This window comes from Falco peregrinus, chromosome 17, assembly GCF_023634155.1.
Source record: "Falco peregrinus isolate bFalPer1 chromosome 17, bFalPer1.pri, whole genome shotgun sequence".
Classification (NCBI taxonomy): domain Eukaryota; kingdom Metazoa; phylum Chordata; class Aves; order Falconiformes; family Falconidae; genus Falco; species Falco peregrinus.
In genome coordinates this window covers 2,397,356-2,421,068 of record NC_073737.1, presented here as the reverse complement: position 1 = coordinate 2,421,068, position 23,713 = coordinate 2,397,356, and the positions used below count along the sequence as shown (strand labels likewise).

The 23,713-nt window shown below is 49.4% G+C and overlaps 1 protein-coding gene across 6 annotated transcripts in view; it reads right to left on the bottom strand.

Annotated features, from left to right (window-relative positions):
* Positions 1-894: 894 nt before the first annotated feature.
* The window catches only part of PPP3CC (protein phosphatase 3 catalytic subunit gamma), a 36,084-nt gene continuing 13,265 nt past the window's right edge, over positions 895-23,713 (bottom strand). Inside the window, exons 1-15 of one of the 6 annotated variants that reach the window (XM_055820168.1) lie at positions 20,803-20,922; positions 20,015-20,212; positions 19,594-19,718; positions 13,480-13,591; positions 11,194-11,339; positions 10,874-11,013; positions 10,219-10,296; positions 10,030-10,124; positions 9,192-9,317; positions 8,159-8,236; positions 7,180-7,206; positions 6,169-6,250; positions 5,547-5,644; positions 2,800-2,829; positions 895-1,396 (exon numbers count right to left, since the gene is read on the bottom strand). In XM_055820168.1, the coding sequence (XP_055676143.1) occupies positions 1,218-1,396; positions 2,800-2,829; positions 5,547-5,644; positions 6,169-6,250; positions 7,180-7,206; positions 8,159-8,236; positions 9,192-9,317; positions 10,030-10,124; positions 10,219-10,296; positions 10,874-11,013; positions 11,194-11,339; positions 13,480-13,591; positions 19,594-19,718; positions 20,015-20,212; positions 20,803-20,815 (1,527 nt within the window). In that variant the 5' untranslated portion in view covers positions 20,816-20,922 and the 3' untranslated portion in view covers positions 895-1,217. Of the gene's footprint in view, positions 1,397-2,799; positions 2,830-5,546; positions 5,645-6,168; positions 6,251-7,179; positions 7,207-8,158; positions 8,237-9,191; positions 9,318-10,029; positions 10,125-10,218; positions 10,297-10,873; positions 11,014-11,193; positions 11,340-13,479; positions 13,592-19,593; positions 19,719-20,014; positions 20,213-20,288; positions 20,420-20,802; positions 20,923-23,713 lie in introns of those variants that run through there. The other 5 variants (XM_055820171.1, XM_055820165.1, XM_055820167.1 and 2 more) reach the window with 5 other exon arrangements.

The window sequence follows — 23,713 nt, the reverse complement described above, 5'->3', positions numbered from 1 at the left end:
ACGTGCCCACGGCTCCTCTGGAGTCGGAGGAATAGCCACCGCTATAACAAGGTAACCAGCAGCGGGATAAGCCCAAGTTGTCTGCAGTAGGTGGAAGACCCCCCCCGAAAGACGCATGCTGGATGACCGAGGGGCGATGCTGGCTTAGGGGAGACCACCTTGCACGCCCACCACTCAAATACTGATCAGCAAGGGCCGAATCCAGAGCCGGGCGCAGGGGAACGTGCCACGGGCTCTGCAGTATGCGATGGCGGTGGCGAAGGGGGGTGGTGGTGTGCGTGCCTTTCTGCCCGCTCGTTTTATGTCACCCCCTTTTCCTTTAAAATTCAGGCCCTGCAAATTTCCCAAAGACCTGCTAATCGCTAGGGACCGGAGAGAATTCCTCTGCTCTGAATCCGAGGGATTCCCAGAGGGATTTCTGCTGCACGGGCAGCCCCGGCGTCCAGCTGGCTGCAGCAAGTCTGAACGGCCGAAGCTTCGGGAAGAGCCACGACAAGGGGCAGCGCTTCCCCACCCCCCTTTCCCGTCCTTATTAAAGGGCTATTTTTTTTGCTCGGGGCTCCGCTGGAATAAAAACTACAGAAGGAAAAGGTGCCGTGATTGGTATAACACACTGGAGTCCTTTCGAGCTCATTGCGAATATCTGGATGTCACCTTGGAAGAGGGACGGATCCCGGCCAGCTGCACCACGCAACGTGCCTTCCACGGAATCGGTTGCTAAAGCAGCAGATGCGGGGAGGCAAGAAGACGAAGAAAAACCAACAGCAAACTCTGGGAAGAAGACAGTCGTGAAAAGAAAAACCAACCCAACCCCATCTTCAACGAAAGGACCTGCTTTTGAAAGCACAGGCTAACTTAGAATTGTACCAAAGTCAACGACCCAAGTTGCCTGGAACTGGTTTTGTTTCTTTTAATCCCCCCGCAGAGGTTTGGCTCTCGCGGAGGAGAGGTCAGCTGTACAGCACAACACTTCATATATGCGCTAGCAGTTAGATTGGTTTCTAAATTAAAAAAAGATGGACTTCTTTTATATATTGAACATAAATAAAAAAATTACAAAATGGTCACCTTTCTTACAGAATGGATGCAAACTGGATTATGAACGTGCCTCCAGGTGAAGTTGGTTTCTCCCCTGCCCCCACCCCACCCCAATAATAAATAAATAAAATTCATTAAGTTTTGGATCCTTTAGTGGTGCAGATTGGGCGCTCGGACCGTTACTGGGCTTTCTTCCCCGTGCCGTTCTTGTCTGCAGAGTTTGTTGAGGTTACCAAGTTCACCGGCCCGTCTGAGTGCATTGAATCCTTGCGCGGCGGCATGCGTTCGTTAATGCGATCCAGCCCTCGGGCTTCCTCGAAGCTGCGGATCTTGTGCTGCGGCGAAAATCCACGAATGGCTGCAGAGAGAAGGGCCGAGAAAGAAAAGAGTCAGGCCGAGCCGCGGACCCCCGGGCAGGAGCCCCTTAGCACACACCAGACACGTACAGGACAGAGTCGGGGCGACAGAAAGCACGTGTCTGGCTACGGGAAGCCCGAGATGGGTCTGCGGGGGAGGGGGTTCGGCATCGCCAGCTCATGTGGGTACCACAGTGTAGCTGGGGAGTTGAACTGCGCCAGGTCCTGGTGGCAAAGTCTAGGATCCCGACCGCAGCGACCTGCTCTGCTCCCTAACGGTTCCCCTTTGAACACGGTTTAGCAGCAGGAACGCGCAGACCAGACAAGTGCTCAGTGTCGTGTTCCCCCACCCCCCCAACAGGGAAATCTCAGGAAACTTTCAAAGCTGAAAAACACGAAACTAAAAATAAAATAAAAATAGTAATAATAATTAAAAAAAAAAAAAAAAGAAGGCAAAACCAAACCAACACGACAAAGACACCACCACAAGGCTTTTAACTCCAACACAAACCACAGACTGCAACGCCAGGAGAGGGAAACGGCTAGTCCTTGGATCACAAACGCAACGGCTTCTTGCATGACCAGGAGACACACAGGCAGTCTCAGGAGTGATGAAATCCCACCAAGGACAGTGTTTCATCACTACGAGGCCGAGTACATCATCCTTGCGGTGATGATACAGAGCGAATGTTTAACTTTTTTGTACTACAGATAATTTAAGGGGGAAAAAAAAAAAAAGACAAGGAAAAAAAAAAAGGGGGGGGCGTTTGTGCCAAATCTTTTTACCAGGACTTGGCTGGTTTACAAACAAACTTCCCTTGGTAATCAAAACGTTCTCTACACAAACGTACAGCCCCATTCATCAGGAGTTGAATGGAGCCATCGAGGAGAAAAGCTTCCCAGCCAGTAACCTCAGAAATCTGTCATTTCTACACAAACTACGGGGAGAAAATTGCTTCTCTGCACCAGGACCACCTCGGCCCACCTGTGGGGAAGGCAAGGATTACATCAGAGCCACGCAATCCGCGACTTCCTAGATGGTTTTGACCAAGCGTGCTGGCAGCCTTCACTGGACTGAGTTACCCAGGGGATGAACTCGGCCACGTGGCATCCCAGATCAGATCGCAAGACCCCAACACCAAGGTCTTGAGACACCAGAGCACAAACCGCCCCGGAGACGGGGCGCTCTCAGAATGAAGGTCTTGCACTCAGCCATAGCCTCGTTAAGGCTAAAATAAGACTTGAACCAGCCCACTGTATTTTTTTGGTTCCCAGCAGGGGCCCATCCTCCCCCACTTCTGGTGATGCAAGAGTAAAAAGCTTCCATAAGGCCAATAAAGCTCTTTAAAATTAGCGCACGAACACACAGAGATGATTTGAGTCTCTCGCCGGATTCTAGCCATACCTTCCCGTGCCTCTACCGCTTCTACTGTGGCTGCAATACAGAAGAACAGTGGCATGCAAAAATGAAGACAGAAAAAAAAAAAGAAAAAAAAAGAGTGACAGTGAGTGATCTAACATCATCGCTGCGAACGCAGAGCCCACAGCCTCCCAGCCCCAGTGGAGACAACCGTAATCAATCAAAACAGCGGGCAAGAAGGGGAGGGGGGGGGGGAGGGAAAGGTGACAGGAGCTTGAGAGGAAGGCTGAAAGGGGACTCCCTCGGGCTTCGCGTCTGCTGAGCGCTGACACGGGGAAGTCTCCTTTCCTCATGTTTCGCTGGACTCATCACACAGATCGATCCGATGGAAAGAAAGAGAGAAGCAGAGACGGCTTTCTGCTGCATGCACCGGAGGGCTCGGGCACGCAGGCACCCCACGGCAAGGACGGTGACAGTCTCAGACCGAGCCATGGGTCTCCACCCGCACGTACGGCCCCTTTGGCTCCCAGTTCGGGGGTTCTAGGGTACCCTGGCCACCTCCAGAAGGTAAATTGTGTGGAATTCACCCCAGGCAAAGCCTCAACCACCAGAGTCAAGCAAGGGAAGTGACCCTGAGGGGTGTGATGACATTTTGGAGCAGGGGGGGAACGGAGGGGCAGGCAGTTTGCTCTCTGGGCGAGGGCAGGTAGCAGCAGATACTAGGCTGCTCCACTCCCAATGCCTTGAATTCTAAGAAATAAAAATAAAAATATATAGGCTGAGGCTTCAAATCCAGTTTGGCTTCAGCTCCACCTCCTAAAAGCGTTACCAAGCAACAAGGCACCATAAAGCTGAGCAGCGTCCCCCTTCCTAAATCTGCTGCAGCAGCTGGCCAAGTTTTGGTAGTCCCTGCCTCAACATCTGGGAGGAGGCCCTTCCCTAGAACAGATCCCCTGCTTTCAGCCTCAAAATGCCTTCCCCCCCCCCCCCCCCCCCGCTTTGGACACAATACAAAGGCCACGGAGAAGGAATGGAGTTGTGGCTGAACATCTTTGCTCCAGATTCGGTGACTTTCTTCAGCTGATTTTGCCAAGCCGTGCTGCCAAAGGTTGGCAGGAGGCTCAGGGAGGGAAGAGGCCCCGCCACCGCTACCTGCGGCCCTCTGTCTCCTCTTTCAGGGTGCAGGGGACCCCAAAAGGGGGGCAGCCCCTCTTCTCCCCGCCGAGCAGAGCGGCTCCCAGCACGGCTGCTGAGGGAGAGCCTGTATGTTCGCCAGGAGGCTGCTGCGAGCAGACGGCGTGGTGCGACGGGACGTGCAAAACGGGAAGGGGTGAGAGAAGGGGGCACGACAGGGAAAGGAGCGTGAGAAGGGCACGAAAAGCGGGGGTGCGGCCGAGGGGAGCACGGGGGTGCCAGGGGCAGGGGGGTGGGAAGCCTGCGGTCACGGGAGGAGGCGGCAGCAAAGGTCCGGCTTGTTTGTCCTGTCTCAGGGAGCCAAACAAATCTCGGCTTCTTTACTGGGGGGAGCTGGCTGGTAGCCCCTCGGGGGAAGCCCCTGGAGAGGGGAAGGTGCAGCACAGCCCGCTCCCCACGCCGTCAGCTAGAGGGGCAGAGCTGCGGCACCGTGAGCGAGCCGGCTGCTCGAGCCGAGCTGTACCAGCCACCTTCCCACTCAGGCTCTGTTCCCATGCCTGCAGCAGAACTGGGGTGACAGAAACCATTATGGTTGCTATAAAAAAAAAAGGAAATAAATAAATAAAAAAAGTATTCCTACTCCTCTACGTGCAGAGAAACCCATGGGTTCGGGAGCGACACTGCACACGCTCCCCCCTGCAAGGAGCGGGCAGCAATATTTACACGTTTCTCACTTGTGAACTATTTAATCAAGGCAAGGCAACCCCAGAACATGCCCTCTTCTGAGCCTGCAGGAAATTACCCAGCGCTGATAGGAAGGGGAAAGCAGGCTGGTGAGATGCCAGCATTCAAAGGCTGGCGTCAGGAAAGGATTAAAACACTAGATTACAGGATTCCCTCTGGGGACACATGTTACTATGATAACTCATTCCCTGACCATCAGCCAATCTCCCTGCCCTGCGAGTTTCAAGCACACAGATCGCTAGCTCAGCCCTGCTCTCAGCACACTAATAAGACGGACCAGTTGGCTGCTGAGGGAGGGAGCAAAGTATCTGCCAGCAAGCACAGAAAAGAAACCTCCAAACCCAGATCAAAACCAGGGGGCCGAGAGAAGTCTTAATATGAAACATACAGGCCTGGAAGAATGTCCCTCCTTCACCCAAACCTGCGTGTCCCTCCTTCACCCAAACCTAAGCTTCCTGTTTGGGATTCACAGGGTCAGAATTGGAAGGGTTTTGTTTAACGAAGAACAAGCAAGCAGGCGTGTTTACCGTTATGCTAGCACACAGCAGCAGGTAGGTGAAGCAGAGGATGCTCATCATGCAGAGTTACAGGGAAATAAACGATAAAAAGCATTGCAGAAACATACAATAAAGCAATACACATGCTTTAGGCAAGGGTGCTGTTTGTTGTCTTTTTTTTTTTTTTCCTCGTGTTCCCCTCCTCGAGGCTATACGGGGACATCTTGGAAGGCTCTCCACATCCCCACCTACATTTCTGCTTTCTCCTATTTCTGAATCCTTCCTCCCTGCGAGCCTGAACCATCTCTCGGGTCCCCCTGGCACCCTGAAGTACGCCTGTGGGGACCGACTGAATGGTTTTTGGGGGAGCTGAGGACCAGGTATAGAAGAGCAGAGGACAGGACCATCCATACTCACCGGTCTGTAAGGTCTGCCTCCCCCCTGAGAGCACCCCCAGGGGCAGTGTACCTGTGGGAGTCAGGCCCTTGAGAGTCAGCACGCTCTCGCTCTCCTCCCTGCAAAGAAGAGGCAACACAATTAGTTACCGAGAGATTAACGCAATGGTCATTTAGGTCCACGCCGGACTGTTAGCGGCATGAACACCGGCCGCCTGCCCTGTGCTGACCGCAGGCAGCACGCAGCCGACCTGCCGGGCGCCGAGCACAGCCCTGCCTCCTAAACACAGGAGCTCTGCTTACTCAGCCACGACGCATCAGAGCCGCGGCACCAGCAAATGCATCCCGAAAGGGCTCAATATACCTCAGCAGCAGCATTTCTGCTGGCAAAGGGGCCAGGGCTCGAGATGAAGGTTTCTGAAGACGGCCAAGCACACAGAAAGCACCACCTCGAGCCTCTGGAGCAAGTTTTGTAAGACTCCTGTTCCCCAGCGGGACTCTGCCTGCCTGGTGCACCCTGGCCACCGCCTCTTTACCTAGCGAGGACGTATCAAGCTGTAGCCCTATATACAGCACCAAATTTACCTTCATCAGCCAGACCCCAAATGAAACTCAAGACCCCAAACCGTACGCTGCTTCCTTACCGAAGAACGGAGAAGACACGTGCCATCTTCCCAATGGCTCTAATCTTATTCCTGATGATCTCTTTACGGACTGTTGTCCCACCTTAGGGAGAGAAAAAAAACCACAGACGCCAGCATGTTTAAGGTTTCCTGCTTTCCAGGCACAAGTAATGTCAATATGAAGCACCTGCCTGACTCCAGGAAAAGAAATCATGATTTACAGATTCACAGCTACACTCTTGAGAGAAACAGTGCTGAGAGGATGGCGGTCAGGATGGCAGTGAGAAGGGCAACACCAACGAGATGACACACGGGCTTAAAGGTCTAAAGAGAGTAGAACCACCAAAAGAAACGGATCGGGTAGGTCTTGTTCGAAGCTCACCAGGTTTGATCACACTACACAGGATGTAACACAAATGACTCAGCCATGTAGACACAGTTTTGCAAGGCAGAACACTGACGAATCTGACTGCTGATGAACACTGCAGAACACCGGGCTGTGCTCGCCGCGGGGAGGAGTGTCACGCAAGCATCAGCTTTGGCATCCAACACGCACAGTGAACGGCTGGCCGGAGCCTTGCAACTCTGCTTTGACCCCACACAAACACAAAGTGAGATACGTGAACTCCCCTTCCGCTATACAGACCGAACGTGAGAGAAAAAAGCATGGAGGGTAACTGAAAACAAACAAAAATCAAAATCAAAGAGGTAACAAATACATCTCCTCTCAGCTGAGATTCCTCACATGGCCCAACTACACATTAGGACAGTACAAGCCAAACCGGAGGTCTAACATGCACCGATGGCTCAGCCATGCACTAAGTGGCTGCATTCAAAAGTCAGATAGAAACGTGACCCCGTTTCTCAAGTTCCTGGAGGAACGCAGAAGGGTTAAAAAACACATGGCGCTTATGTTAAAACTGAAAGGGGATGAAGAGACTGCCCAACTAGTCAGCTATTCAAATCCACTCCAAGGAAATCTGGTGGCACAGGCAGTGAAAATTAAGCTTGTAGCAAATTCTAGCTGGGTACCTTTCTGATAGCTTGAAATGTAGTGATCTTCAGGGAGAGGAGACACCAAGAAACAAGTAGATGAAGACAGAGATAGAAGAAACAAATTTAATTTTCATGGGAGGGAGAAAGAAAAAAAAAAAAAAAAAAAACCAACCAAAAACGAAATGCAATGGGAGAAGCGGGTTAAAGTCTCAACCTGTTGACCGAAGCAGCGGCACCTTGTTGTGCCGCAACGGTGACTGACTGTCCTCCACCCTACGCTGATCTGCGCAGGCAGGCAGCCCCCCCGGACCCCCCCACGCATGCTCAGAGCCCCACTTCTCGCTGCATGCCCCACGGCTGCCCCCGAGCTGCCTCTAGGTCACACCGGCTCGCTCTCAGGTGATTCCCCCCCCCCCCCCCCGTATAGAAACTGCAGATCAGCTCAGCAATTCTTTCGTCCCTTTTGTGCATAGCTTAAAACCAGGGCCAAAAAACGCATTCTGCTTTTTTTTTTTTTTTTTTTTTTGGGGGCGGGGGGGGGGGGGATGTGTGACATGAGAAGCCACCTTACAGAGGAGTTCACTGCAACAGATGAGAAGAACTGGGTAGGCATTTTGGTGCAGAAAAATTCTGAACTGGGGGGGGGGGGGGGCGGAAATAACCATTTGGGAAGCAGTCTCTGTAAGGAGCAGGAAACCATTCTCCAGAGTAGCTGGCAAGAAGCGTCTGTCGCAGTGAATGTAATTTAATTTCTCTGTGACTGAATAGCAAAGGGGGAGAAAAAAAAAAGAAAAAAAAAAAAAAAGGAAAAGAAAATCCAAAAAAGCAACCATGTTTCCTACCCACAACTGCACAAGGGGTTGGCCAAAAAGGAACTGGAGACCCCGGGCTGGGCATCCAGCTATAAATCAAGTGCTGATCACTCTGGAGCTAGCATCACACACCTTCCCCACCTTCACCACCCCCCCCCTCCCTCCCAACTGTTACCAGCTCGGTCGTAACAGCTTTTTTTTACCTTCCAATGTCTCATCACCATCTGAAATCAACTCATCATCGGAGCATATGTTGAGGATGTTAACGAGCATTTCTGTGACTGTAAGAAGTACAGACAGGAAGATTAGAGAGGCCTGGTGCACACACTTGGCAGGCAGAGGTATTTGGAGGACGAGCTGGACAAGCAAACGATTTCAAGGTCATTTATACTCTGGAAGTGGAAGCCCAAAGACAATTTTAGCTGCATACTGCTGGTACCTCACAGCAGTACCCAGAGCAGACGACATATTTTACACCTTCTGCCAAGGAGGTGGATGCAGTCCAAGCACATCACAGATGAAACAGACGTGGGGAGTGGGGTGCCAACATTCAGGCAGAACAGCCTGAGCTTGCTGAAGGTCCCACCTCCCCACCCTGACCCACACCAGAGGCCACCTGGCTCCGAGAACGTCAAATCCGGGGAGAAATTCAACCTTTGGTTCCTCAAAGTCAAAAAACCCCTTTGGCACTTCAGACCTTGATGCCACACTCCGAACATACAACACTGGGGTGGAATTTCAACTCACCAGGAGATGTAAAAAACCTTTTGCTGAAAAGCTGTGGCAAAGCCTTGGCCATATTTTAAGCTGCCTCGCCTCCTTCAGAAGGAAGTAAGACTTTAAACTGAAGTGAATGCTTCCCTTTTGGGTGGGCCACAAGCCAACAGGAGAATTTAATTCCTCTGTCGCAAACCCAGAGCAAGAGAAATGTCTCCAGATTCTGAGGTGGGGCTACACCACCCATGATCAGCTCCATCAGCAATGCAGAAGCAGCAAGAAAGGATCGTTTTATGGGTAACAGCTTTCTAAAAGAAGTATCCACAATTGTTTTCAAAAAAACTTTACCCAGTAATACGAATACGCAGATCTCCTTGAACCTGAACTGCTTTTACCTGGTGTTAATGAGTTACAACACTCTCCCAACACATTTAATAGCCTGTGGGACAGGTTTCTAACACACAGGGTACTGTGACCAGCCACTGGGCAACCCGTAACAGAAATCCAAATATCTCTTACCCTTCTCCCCTACAAAAGGCAAAGACCATGTGAAGACATCCATGAAGTTTGGAAGCCAGTACGGATGAGGGGAACAGTTGAACTGCCTGATGTTCATGACATTGTTTTCATATTTCAGTACAGCAGCTAGGAAAGAAAAAGAGAAGATGACACGTCCATAGGTGCTATCAATTTCTGGGAGTTGTACCCGCGCTAATGAGGCCTCGTCACCAACAAGGGGTTGCACTCATGCAGAATCAAACTATGAGCTCTCCAAAAATGAGAAGGCTTAAGCAGTATTTTTTCAGTTTACCCATTACGTTGTTTCACTAAAGCTTGTTAACAGTGAAGGTCAATTGAACAAAGCCGTTAAAATTTATCCAAATCAGAAGCGATGAACACAGAGCCGAGACCCAAAGTGAGGGGTAAAAAAAAAAAAAAAAAAAAAATATCCCCCACAGCCGAGGAAAGTTCCCCATCATACTCCTATGGTTTTAGGGGCACAGGGAAATTAAAAGCTTGCCTATACTTGCAGCTTTTTTTTTTTTTTAACAGCAGCATTCATCAATAGTGCTCAGCTGTCACGTGGCTGGAAATGAAGGCATTATTCTAGGCTTTATAACTTGACAGCTAATTGCCAGAGTAATACATTAAGTCTCCCAAGTCAGAGAACCCAGCCTCTCCCAGCTCCCCAGCTGCCATCAGTTTAGCACACAAAGCTCTTTTTCATTTCATGCGTGAGAATGCAGCTCGAGGAGAGGGCAGAGTGGGCAAGGGAAGATGGAGAGGGATTTCCTAAGCACGCGAAGACAGCGCTGATATCCAAACAGCAGCAGAGCCCTGGCCTTGCCAGCCTTACCCTTGTTGTTATAGACATCTAGGTAATTTGGTGCAGAGAAGATCGTGATTAATGAAGGAAAGCCTGTTGTCTGGCTCTTCCTGTACATTCGGTACCTGAAAAACAGGTCAAGTGTTCAACACACCCGTCTTGCTAAGGATAGCAGGAACACAGACGGAGCCTGCTCAGCTGCCAGGCTGCAGCACTTACCCAGCGTCCTGGGCTTCGTGAGCTCGGATTACAGATAACAAACTATTGTTCTGCAAAAATTCACAAACTGCAGGATAACTGGAAAACAAAAAGCAAGCGTACATCAGGACAGAGCAAAGGAGAACAGACAGCATGCACGGTCTTGGTTTCAGGAACCAGCCACTTGCAGCACCCATTTGGTTTGTGTCCAGCATCCCCAAACAAGGCCAGTATATATTACATCATTCCAAAATTAATTGCAAAGCATTCTGTTAAACAGACCTCTGGTGCCAAATCTTCCCTACCAGCCGGGCTACAAGTGGTCTGTTAGCACAAATGCTTCTCTTTGAGACAGGAAAAGATTATTTCCTAGAGCTTCTGGTACTGTCCAATGCCTGAAAACCACTCAAAAGGCACCCTGCCAGCTAAAAGAAGCATCTCTGCTGTCTGATACCACAATTTCATAAAGCAACGTATCCAAAGAGAGCTCAACATTACAGGACAAGAAAAAACAAACAAGCTTTTGTGCATTAGAGCCAAGTGAAGACTTGTTTTTCAGAGCCAGGGACACTGTAAAGTCCCACAGAGCGCAACGTGAAGAATCTCCCCCCACACCTTAGCGCAAGGGGAGACAAGAAGCTCTGCTCCATCACAGCCCCCTGAAACACCACTATACCTGTAGAAATAGGAGCAGCCTCGAACAGTGTTGTGGGCGAAATGCTCCAGTGTTTTTTCATTGCCGTAATCCTCTGATGGATCGGACCAGAGCAGGTCACACATTGGACCAAAGGCTGGAGGTTCCTTAAACCTGTCTAACTGAAAAAGGTACAGAAAATCAGGACAACGCTGGTGAAAGCTGCAGCAGCGTACACACACCTACGGTGTGGACACGCGGAGCACAGGAGCCTCACCCTGGAACCCCGTGCAGGCATCAAGCAAGCCATTAACGACATGATTAATTGTAAGCTACGTGAAAAGACCACGGAGATTACTTACTTTCCTAATGTCGTCTAGACACGTGATTTCTGGAGACAGTCCTCCGTGAACACACAGGAATTGCTGGTTTAAGAGGGCAGCAAGAGGAAGACAGTCAAATGTATCCATGCACGCATCATACACTCGCTCCGAATACTTGATTCGACCTGGAAAGATGGGGGCAGGGGGAGGAAAAGAGGGAAGAACTGAATTAATTTACTCATTTACACAACAAAGACTGCTCAGGATGTTAAGAGGAGCTTTTTTAGTATTCTTCTTTTTTTTTTTTTTTTTTTTAAAACGGGGAGTCATGCATCCAAACCTACTTGGTGTAAGAAGCATTAAGCAAAGCTTTGATCAGCCAAAGTGCTGATAGGGAAGTTCAAGGCACCCAGCTCCTAAGCTGTTATGGAAACTCTACATCCATGGCCCACCAATTTCAACTTTGCACCGTTACAACTGGAAATGCTGACTTAAGACGATGCTTGTGGGACGGGAAGACAAAAAGGCTTCACAGTAATCTGGACATGGCCAAGAATATTAATCTCCCTTCAAGCTATTTTCTAGAACACCTGCAGTAAGATTAACATAGCAAAGAGGCTAGGTGCTTGCCACTGCAATAGAGAACCTGCAACAGGAATAAAGCCAGCCCATCACTCTCCTGCGTTCATACCGCACCTCTGGACTCCAGAGAGTCTTACCAGCCTCAGCTGCTAGGCACATTATACACTAGGAAATGCAGCAGCTGTTTAATTTGGCACAGCAATATTGCACAATCATTTAAGATAGGAACTGCCTTTTCAGCTGGACGCTGAGTGCTTTGAGTCAGAATTTGACCGAGATGCCTGCAGCGAAATGAATCTTCACACAGGACCTTCTCAGGGCTACCAGTGATCGCAATCTCCGCTGGATGCCCCATCTTAACAGAGGCGAGGAGGATGTTTCAATATGTTAAACAGAGATACCGTGGCCTTTCCAAAAGCAGCTTAGCTTTTACAGCAAGCCTCCAAGTATGCTCAGAAATATTCCTCAACGCTTCCCGTTAGACCAGAGAGCAGGAGCAGAGACCACCGCATGCCAAGCACGTCTGCTTGCATCCGCAGCCCCTTCGCAGGGCAGCGATATGTTAATGTAGCCATTAATGTAACGTATGTAATGTAACGCAGCCTTCCAGAAAGCTGCATTACTGCTATAAAACCTGCCTCTGCCTAAAGCAAAAAAAAAAAAAGCACATGGATGGAAAGTTTACCTTTCCTCCAACTTTGTTTCAGAGATACTAACAGGTTTTTTTCAGCTGCAGGCTACGATACAGGAAGTGGAAAGGCAGTATCTTCTTTTTCCAGAGGGGAAAAAACCCATCACCTCTGGCTCTCAGGTTCAGATTGAGCCCAGCTCAACAGGAGCTCTTCTACCACCACCTGATGACTACAGTATCCAGCAGAGCACTGGCTGGTGTTTTCCAACTCACTTCTGAGTAAACAGATGTCATTATCCCAGGTACCTATCAGCCTTACCCCGGTTCAACAGCATCCAGAGCTGAAGGACTACAGGTTGGACTTGTGTCTTGCCTGTAACTATTTCTTGAGGTCGGGTCCCTGAGCAACTATCCCCTAACAGAGCGCTGCATGCTGCTGATGGATACCTTTTTTATTGCTCCGAGGAGTGACCGTCACCCTCTGGGGAGAGCGGTCATTCCCCGACCTTTCACCATCCTTGGTTTAAAAATATGGAAACGCTGCACAAAACCATCTTTAACTCAACAAAAAAAAAAAAAAAAAAAAAAGAAATTATCTTAAAGGTAATGATTCTCCCTAGTGCAAACGCTGAGGAACAAATCCTTTATTTGTTTCCAATTGTAATCACTGATCCCAGCTGCACAATCTGGAGCTGAAAGTCATTTGGCAGTAATTATATGTTGCTGGGTCTGAAAGTCAGGGAGGGGTGGGTGCGTGCAACGGGCTCATCAGCGAGACAGGGAAGATGCGTTTGCGTTTCTTCCATCCATGCTCACCCTTCCTAACCAGAGGGCCACATCTACATGCGCTCAGTACTTCACAGGACTTATATATCTGGGGTTTTTTGGTGGTATTTTTTGGTTTTGTGGTTTTTGGGGTGTTTTTCTTTTTTTTTTTTTTAGCAGGAGCTGAAATAGATGAGCTACATACAAAGGAAAAAAAAAAAAAGACAGTAGGTTTTTACAGCTCCAGAGCTAACCAGTATCACTCCTAGCAGGCACAAAAATTAAGACCCACACCTGGCCACAGCACGTTAATATATTTAAATCCTTCTTATGCTGCTGATACTTACATTCCTGCTTAAAGGTGAAGTATTCTGTGAGGTGCCTGCACTCATGGTTCCCTCGAAGGAGGAACAATGTTTTGGGATGATTTATCTTTAAACTCCATAAATACAGCACGCACTGCAAGAAAGGGAAGGAGGAGATGGCATGTAATAAAAACCTTTTATAGGGCACTAATCATCTGTAGACTTCACTAAGTGTTTCTGGGAAGACACCCAACAAGCTGAATTCAAAGTGGAACCCTGATAGAAACCCAGCTCCATAATCGGCAGTAGATCTTATCTTGGCCAAGTGGGGGAAAGCCACACCGAGCATTTCTCTATATTAGGCCTGAGTTGGAGAAGTGACAAATGAGATCGCATTCAACTGAAACCGGCTCTGGGCTGGGTGGGGGCAGCTTTTCCTTCCAGCAGAAACCGAAGCAAAAAAGCACCCATTTTCAGAGCAGCAAAGCAAAACCAGCTGCGCGGCGAGATGTGCGCTCCAGATGTCCCGCTGCAATCAAAACCAGAGACCGGCAAGTACAACAGACAACCATCTTGCTAGCCATTTTATCAAGTACATTAAACATCAGAAAAAATTAAACTTGATCTTCCCCACTGACTTCCCCCGCCCCGTTTTTCTGCTTACGCTACAGTCATGTGAAGTTCAAGTTCAAAACAGGAAAAGCCCAGCCAAAAAAATAAGCTTAGTAAAGCCTTCTGGCTTTGAAGAGGGCTTTCCACATCCCCTATCTGAGCAGCAACACCTGTAAGAAGATCATCTTTGAGGAGGCGCAGAGCAAAGTCAAACTGAAACAATCATTTCTGCCCAAGTCCCAGAAATATTTCACGGTGTCTTTCCAAAAAAACCCTACGTGAAGAAGGGAAGGGCTGGAAAGCAAGCGTGCTTACCCTTCTGCGCTATAGGTTGTCAAGCTGACAGCTAAATCGGCTGGTATCTAGTTTGGGGAAATGTTATCACATTTCCCCTGTTGATTTTGAGTGCTGGAAGGACAACCCATAATGACAGCAAGCTCGAAGATCTGGATTAAAGTCTCTAATAAGAGCTTACCCTTTAGGCTGACATGCTACAGAAACAGCACACCCTTTGAGAACGTGAGCCATGAAGTCTGTCAGCAGTTTTGCACTTAAAACTTTGCTGATCTGGTGCACAGATTTCTGGGAACCAGCTGCTGTGGCATGGAAACAACTTCCAGAACCAAAATAAACCAGTTTCAAGTTAGTTTCCAGTACAGACACCTTAGATACCACAGTATTTAAGCACTGAACCTGCAAGGTAAGCTCTGCATTAGTCATTCCAGCTGCATGCAGGGAGATCCCTAAAACCCCAAGGAGCTGTAAAGCACCCGTCTGCATCTAATTAAGAACCTGACCCCACAGAGAAAAGACTTGATTGCAAATTCCGAGTTCTAAAACTGAACAGAATCAGGGCCAGTGGTAGGTAATTCAAGGTTAGGGCTAGCAAAAAGATCGTTTTATTGCCTCTGTTAACAGGATGAATGCTCCCAACCAAACGATTTATAATTTATTCTGTGATTTAAAGCTTTAACCTCCTGTGTTCACAAACTAAATGTCACTCTTCTGGGCTAGCGTGAGAACTGAAAAGTGAAAGCCACTCTAAATGAACCGAATGACTTGCTAAGGACTGGAGAAAGCAACCAGCCCTGGCAAAGCAAGGAAGCAGAGATGCACACCAGTAACGAGGAGGATCTTGGATGTGTAGAAGGCCAGCGACTTGCAAGAAGAGATATTTAAAAACACATTCAAAGTCTTTGAAAAGTGAAAGGCAAGTGAACGGAGTTCATTCCACACCACAATTCTTCCTGGGCACGCGGCCTCTGGAATCGCTGCAGTTCCCTGTGGCTTGCGGCTATTTCACAAGGGCAGGGGGGCTGCCAGGTACGAGTGGGGTAACGGCGAGTAACGGGCGTTCAGCAGCCCTCGCCAGCTCCGCAGGGGCTGGAACGAGGAGCAAGGGAGGTTTCTACACTCGCATGCCTCAGATGCTTCCTGGCGTTCTGTGCAGATCCCTTTCCCAGACTTTCAAGGCACTGTGCCCAGGAATTGATTACCGCGTGTTTACAATAGCCTAGCAGCAACTTCAAGACCATTACGGCTTACTAGGCTTAAATAATCTACTTCTCTCCTTATTCTGCCTATCAGCGTGAAGCCCAAAGCCAAGCACTGAGGCCTGCGCCCCCATTTGATCCCCCCCCTTTCACTCACAAGGGGAAAGCTCAGCAGTCACAGCAGAACTGCAAGAGGAATCGCTAACTGCAACCCCAACGCAAGCGCAGGAGGGGCTGCTGCCGAACCCGCCGCACCGTAACCTCTCGGACCTTTGACAAAACGCAGCATTTACGAGAAAAAGTTTTAACACCGAGCCCGCCAGCTCTTCCTGGAGCGGGCACGGAAGGGGCAGCGCAACAGAATTCCTGCATCCCGGTGCTGCCTTTGGCCCGTGAACCTACACCTCGCAACACCGACTGGGTCTCTTTAACAGCATTCTGGATAAAAGAGTGCATTCAACCCTGGCGAGCTTACCGTACATACAAATCTGTAATGAGGCAGCAATCGCGTCCCATTTTAATTGGATTTGAAAAACTAGCCTGGAAAAGGTGCATGCCATCACCACACCATTTTTACTGATAAATCTAGTCTTTCCATAGATCCTGTTTTCGGTCGTAATAACTGTTTCACTTTATCATTTAACCAAACAATTCTATTCGTGTTCTGGCTTCACGGACCAGGATGGCCTCTCGTTGACTAACACAGGCAGACCTCTCTTGCGCAAGGGCTTGGAGATGTTAACTCAGAAGCTTAAAGCACTTTGAAGGAAGCATCTTTCCCCGTGCAGACTGACAAGAAAACCCTTCACCAGGATGCCACCTCACCAGCAGCCCCAGACGGAGGTGTTCAGCCTGATTTCCGTGCTGCCTGTCAGCCCTTTCACTGCCACGTCCCAGCCCGTGGCCAGTTCGTCTTGCTGTCGCAGCGGGTTTTGTGGCACGGACTGAAAGCAAAGGCGTCGCAGCATCCTCTTCCACTCGACATCAGCCCTCTCAGCTTTCACACGGTTGCTTCCCTCCCTTCTCCCCCCCGCCCCCCCCCAACTCTTTTCTTTAAAAAAACCAAAACCAAAAACCAACACAAAACCAACCAAACCACGCTTCATGGCCTCATTATACTTACTGGGAACGAATGTTTTTAAATGAGAATTTCCCTAAGCCAGAGGCCCAGAAATAATTTGTTGAAGACATCCAGCTGAGCTGATGAACAAGAGGCTTTTGGGGTTTTTTTTAAAGGTTTTGTCTGAGCCACAAACTGCTCCTTTTACCTTGACAACCAAATAGAGCAATGGGGAAAGCTCACAAGGGTTATCTGGGCTGCTAACAAGCAGCAGGGTTTGTCTTAACACCTCCTTGGCCCCCAGTTTTGCATCTTGTTTCCTGATTGCCTGCATCAGGATGCAATTATACAATTACCTCCTATTTCATTCAGTTAAAAGGTCATGATTATCAGCTGCTCTGGGCAGGCACTCGATAATATCCCCACCCAGCACATGGATGCACAAGTTTGTGCAGTGATTCATGAAAGTCTGATGATGCTGGTGCTCCTCACCTTCCCAGTGGTGAAAGCACAGGGAAACCTGCGTGCCTCTCCATCACCTGAGCCTCTGGGATAAAGCAAATCAAAACTCCAAACCCCAAATGTTCACAGATCAGCCACCTCTGCACTTCAGAGGCCAGCTGCTACAGCTTTGCATTTTACAGTAGTCTGCAAAAATAAAGAAATAATGCAAAGACAACCATTCAGCGCCATGAACTCTTTGCTTGTAGCGATCCTCCACGCCAGCAGCAAACCTCCTGTTTCACTATAGAAACCCGTTTCTGCACACCCAGGTGGGAATTTCTTAAAACACATTGGCTGCACTTTGCAGTAGGTGGAAAGAAGAGGCACACATCAATAGGAACAAGAGAATCAAGCCTTTGAGATTCTGCTTTATCAGTGACATTTGGATCAGCCCCCGCACGTACTAATCAAAGCCCACCCTGCTTCGTGAAAGATCAATGCTAGCTCTGTGGGGTAACGGAGCGCGCCGTGGCTTTCCCTCTGCAGATGTGGGGGGCAAGGGGAAGGAGGAGAGTTGAGAGCAGCATGGAATAAAAACTTCTTGCTCAGAGCTGGCGGAGACCGAGTGCCCCAGGCTCTCGAGCCTGAAAACACCGGGCTGCCTGGCACAGGCCCTGGCTCAGAGTATTGGGTCACAACAGAGACCTGATGAAGTTTACCTGTAATTTTCAGGCCTTTCGCCTCAAAAAACAAAACCAAAAAAACCAACAATGCCTCTTCCCACTACCTCCGTTCTCCAAAGTGGACTCATCATCCATCCATGCCCCTGGAATTCTCCCATACTATCACAGCACAGAGAGACGAGGGCACTGATGCCCAACACAGGCACGCACTTCTGCAGATCTGGGAGTAAAATCTCCGTGTTGGATCAATCGCAGGGTAAAAGTAGAGAGCAGGAGAAGCACTTTGCCACCCAGGATCCGTAAAATTTGTGCGTAGACTCAGGGTACCAAAACTCTCCTTTGAAGGTTTCTTGGTTAACGCTAAAACAAATCCACATCTAGTCTCAGAAAGAACTGCTGTGCTAGAATATAATCTCTTTTCCAGGTAAATCCACAACTGCAAACCCAATTTGTGCAAGCCAAGCCATCAGAACAAGCGGTCAGATGTCTGTCCTTCCCCTTCCTCCCCAGGGGGTTATACAGGGCTCCTCCTGCCAGCACCACCAGAAATCCCAACAGCTGCAACCCCACCTTTCCAGCATCCGTCCCCGCTACCCCGGAAACTGCTCATCGTCACACCTTGGCTCGCTGTCAGTATTTAGGAACACACGAAGCGCAAGGCTGGAAGTAAGCCAGAATGCTGCTAAAGCACAAGCTGTCAGCGGTACTCTCCCCTAAATCCTCTGCAGAATCCTTCAAAGAAATGCTTGCATTAACCGCCGCCTTCGCTGTCCAGGAGAGTTCCTCCCCAAAATTTAACCAAGAAAGACTCCTCTGCAGACCCAACAGCTCAGCTATTCCTGTGCTGTGGTATCCACGCTCCCTCTTTGAAGGGAAAGCACTTACTCTGTTTTTCCAGGGTAGTTTTGCCACTTTTTGTGCCTCCGTTTCCCCAAATGCCTCCCTCTCCATCCCCGCATCCATTCCATTTATCTCCAACCGGAACAAACACCCCTTTTCCACTCTGCTCTGCCTCTGTGAAACCAGAAAGCTGCAATCCCTTGGGGTCTGCAGCATTTGCTGACAGCTCTCTCATCCTGCCGGCTCTGTCGCTCACAGGTCTTCAGCGAAGCAGCAGCGGCCACAGGGACCCATCGATTACTTCGCCCTTTAAGACCAACACCTCGCAGTGTTACCCACTCCTTGGTCGGTGACATCCCACAGAGCTGCAAAATCCTAACACAGCGCCAGATGTTCGGCTGATGTCTGTAAGGTGACAGCGTTATCGTGACAAGGCAGGTTGTCACACGGGCACAGCATGGCTAGATAAACAATTAAATGCCCTGGCACTAAGCCGGTGGGTCACAGCAAGATGTACAACAGCCCCGGTGATTTATTGCTCCTTTTTCCTGACCCTGACTCTGGAATTGCGAGGTTGATGCTTTCAGGGGGACGGTAGGGAAGCAGTGACTCAGTAGCGTTGCGCCTTCTTTTCCCTGCAAAGCCGAATCCTGTAAGTTTTTAAACATTTGCTTCCCACTGCCTGGTAGGATCCTGTTGCCCGCAACATACAATCAACTCTCCCTCTTGTTTCCCTGACTGACAGCTACAAGTGATATTCAAACTTGAGTTCAGAAGCCAGAATTTAGTCATTAACCCCACCACTGCTGTTTCGCTGTCACTGGGCGAGGATCCAATTCCCAACCATGACATTGGGACATGGCTGTTCTGCCAAAATCATACTGTGAGTTACCTACAACACGATTTTCATTCCATGCAAAACAAGAGTGTAAAATCCAGCATAAGAGATCTGTATCTGCTAGCTTAGTTCAACACTTTCGGTTAGTTTCCTACCAGCACCCCCAGGCTCAACTTTATTTGTCACCTCTATACTGAAGTAGCCTCTGTCCACGTAGTCTCCCAGGAAGAGGTAGCGGGTGTTATTGGGTGATCCTCCAACTTCAAACAACTTCATCAGGTCAAAAAACTGCCCATGAATGTCACCGCACACTAGGGGAGGAAGAACAGCACGGAAGAGGGACAGAATTACATGCTAAGAAAAGAAAGGTCATGACATCAACAAGGAGCATCGCATGGCTGTGCTCTGACCCAAGCCACCCCTGCTTTACGCTGAGCTTCTGCAAAGATGTACTCAACCTACACCAGCAAAATCCTCTCTTCTGAGAGCTCAGGCAATTTAAAAAACCTTGCTGATGGAAGGAACACGGCAGCAAACCTGCTCCTTTGAGTGGTTCGTGTTTCCTAGATGGACTATTTAGGACTCCAGCCGCAGAAAGCTCTCTGACCTGTGATTGGAGCCTCCACTTCAATCATTGTCTTCTCGTGTCTAAGGATGGCAGCCCCATCATTGATGATCTTCAGCGCCGCATCCTCTTCCAGGCGCCCTTCCTTTACCAAGTGGCTCTTCAAGACGTCAAGCCTAGGCTTCCCATCCTCAAACACCTCCTTCAGAGTGAGCCGCTGCGTGGGAGGAAATGGGACAGCTGGAAATGGAAGTGAAGAAGTTAGCAACACGTCTCTTTTTTCGGGGGAGAGGGGAAGGGGGTGGGGAAGAATTACAGTCTTTTCAGCAGGAGGCTTTCGTTCCAAGCCTCAAGACGAGCATACACTCAGGAACATACTTCCACCGAAATTATGCTCTCAAATAGCGAAAGAAGAAAAGCTGTGCTGCCAGAGCAGTTGAATACACCCCTCAGCATGTTTAAAAAGCCACCGTATGCAGACTAAATGCCATATGCATCCGCAGAAAACACAGGCACCAAAGCTGTCTCCTAATTTGGTGGGGATAGTTGTCACTGTAACGTTGCATTAAAACAGGACTGCATGCAAATATCAGCAAAAGCAGGAGAAAAACACACCAGTTCCCAGGAACTGGCAATTAAGGTAGGAGGACCCATATGTAAAGTCCTCAGTTATCAGGAAACCGCACACACACCCGCAAAACAGAAGCTGCTTTCACCAAGCAACAGCCTCGCACCTCTCCGTACGGGCCGCTTCAAAAAGCTTAACCCCAAGCTTCGTAATTGGTAAATCCTGCCAGAATCCAACATTTAAGGCAAAGTTAAGGCCTCACCTATCTGCAACATATTCCCTGGGTTTTAACTCTAGGTAGAAAAACACCCCATCAAAGGCTGCCGTTATTATGTTCATGCAAGGCAACTGTATTATTTGCGAGAAGGTGACCTCTAGCAGAAAGAAAGCATATGAAATTAAAAATAAGTTACGAGTCAAAACCATCTAACTTCCTCATCTGCCGTCTCCTGGGCCTGGCTAGTTTTAAAAAAAAAAAAAGATGGAGCACACATCACCCCTACATAATATTTAAAGGCTGCATAGTGTCTTGTTTTAAAATAAATTCCAGGAGGCCTGGATGTTTGGGAAAAAAGAGAAAAAACTGGAAGTCAAATGCTGTTAAACAGCCCCAAACGTGTGGCCCAGCTGCTGGCGGCTCCCGCGCACCACAGAGCAATTTGCATCTTATCACAGTGATGCAGCACAGAGATCATCTCAGGTCCCGGAGTCCATTTCCTTCTCAAAACATCTCAACCAACCAGCATCTCCCCAGCCCTCCGGGTTCAGCCTTTTCAACACTCCCAGGTCACAGCAGGACCAAAACGCTTACAACCAAGCCCTGCCAAGGGAGGGATGCTGCAAGTCTGGATGAGGAGGAGATGCTGGGATGGGTTTTGGTGCTCCCTGGGGTGCTGCACGCCGACGTGGCATGCACAGCCCCAGGAAAAGCTTCTTACCCCAGCATGGGTACCACAGGGAGCTGCTGCTCACCCTCCCAGCCTTAGGGACACAGGTCCCGGAGGCAGGGCTGTCCGTCGGAGCGCAGGCAGCCGGACAGACTGCCGGCTCTCCTGTGCAAACAGCCCGGGAGAGCTGAGGGTGTTCAGCCCGGAGAAGGCTCCGGGGAGAGCTTACAGCAGCCCCCCAGTACCTAAAGGGGGCTGCAAGAGAGGCAGAGATGGACTCGTTACAAGGGCATGCAGCAACAGGACAAGGGGTAATTGTTTTAGGCTGAAAGAGGAGAGATTTAAATTAGATATTAGGAAGAAATTCTTTGCTTGAGGGCGGCGAGGCGCTGGCACAGGCTGCCCAGAGCAGCTGTGGGTGCCCCATCCCTGGCAGTGCCCAGGGCCCGGCTGCCGGGAGGTGTCGCTGCCCGTGGCGGGGGGTGGCACTGGTTGATCTTTACGGTCCCTTCCAACCCAAACCATTTTAAGATCTTTGCTGGGCATCCCCCAGCCTACCCTGAAGTCGGGACAGCAAACGAGCCTTTTACAGCCGTTGTAATGATCACGGTGCCAGCCTGCTTCTGAGTAAGCGGTACCTCCAACACACCCCACGTGTAACGAAACCCACTCACTAGATAATGTACCACTGCTTCCACATCTCCCGCTTCTGATGCGATCATGTCATGTGGTGAAAGACAGATTTGCACTTCACTGTAATCCAGCTAGAGAAGAAAAATATCTGATATGCTAATGAAGTTGACGTCCTTACCCACCACCCGGTAAAGACATCCCATATGCCAAAGTGTGTTGAATCTAACAGGCGAAGCAATAGCGCTGGTCAAACAGTACAGTGTCTAGCAGAGATGCAACCCATCTCTTTTAAATGCAAATAGAGCAGCTATTTAGCTTAGAAACGCAGGGGGCAGACGGAAAAAGCAAAGAGATTCTTTGCAGCTGAACATCAATTTTCAAATAATGCGAACTGCAGGACAGAGGAGAACAAGAGCGGGTATAATGAAAGGGGAGCCGGTGCCTGCAATAAGGTGGCCCTCTTTCATCAGTCGCTTTGGAAATTTTGCTCCGCTGCTTGTGTATTTGCCAAGTGCCCCACGTGCCTCGAACGGTCCAGAGCACACGCAGTGCTTTCCCCACGGAGCCACCAATTAAAGAGGTTTAAGCAAGACCCCTGCTTATACCAACACAGGTCGGACAACATTTTTTTACTGCATATACAGCTCACCTCTACAGCCAAAAGGGGAAGAAAAAAAAAAAAAAAAAAAAAAAAAAGAGACCCCTCTGGTTACCAATGAAAAACCTGACATTTTGCAGAACTTCATATATCCTGCCACCACCGCCACCCCGGATCTGTGCAGGGATGGCAGCGCTGGAGGAGGACACAAAAGTTCAGCTGGAAGAAGGGAGGCAAAAGGAGCAGGGTGGACACGTAGGCATGGGACTCAGAGCGAGGGGCAAGGGAGGCTCTGGCACTCGCTGCCATTAAGCGACTGGAAAATTATTCGTAAGTACTTCTACAAACTGGGCAGTTGTCCTAGCATCTGCCATCTGACTCCAAAGGAAGCGAGCAAGCACTTGGAGGTCAAATGATTTATAAGGAAGAAAACAGAGAAATAGGAACCACTCGGCTCCATATTCCCCATCGCTCCAGGCCTTCAAATGCAGCCACGGACTCTGGAGCCACCCTAACAAAGTAAAAAGCCCACAGAAGTGGGGACAGAGAGCTTAATGGAGACGGCATGTGACCACAAGAGCAGTACTGCCCATCACACAATTCAGAAGAGATCCATGAAAAGCTCCTGGCATGGTCTGCTTTTGCCTTTTCTTGGTAGCCCTAGTGAGAGGAGTTATGCAAGATAAAATACGAGGCTCTGCCAATGCGAGCAGCCAAGAACTTTTATGTAGGTTCCCTCGCTGGCTTTGCATGGCTCCACTCCCACAAGGAGCTGGGCACGATAAGGAACTGGCTCTTCTCGGCTGTGCCTGTCTGCCAGCCAAGCTGCAGGGAGAAAAACTTGCTCCAGAAATGCCAAAGAGACCAGCCCCGTCCTGGGGGTGCAGACACACAGCAAAGACCTCATGTAGGCAAGGGATTACTCCACATCGCCTGTCTTCTGCTTGCTATGCCTCCTGCTAACCCACCCCCCCCCAAAAAAAAAAAAAAAAAAAAAAAAATACTTCTCAATTCCCCGAGCCAGTCGTGCTGTGCTGGAGCAGGCACCCGTGCCA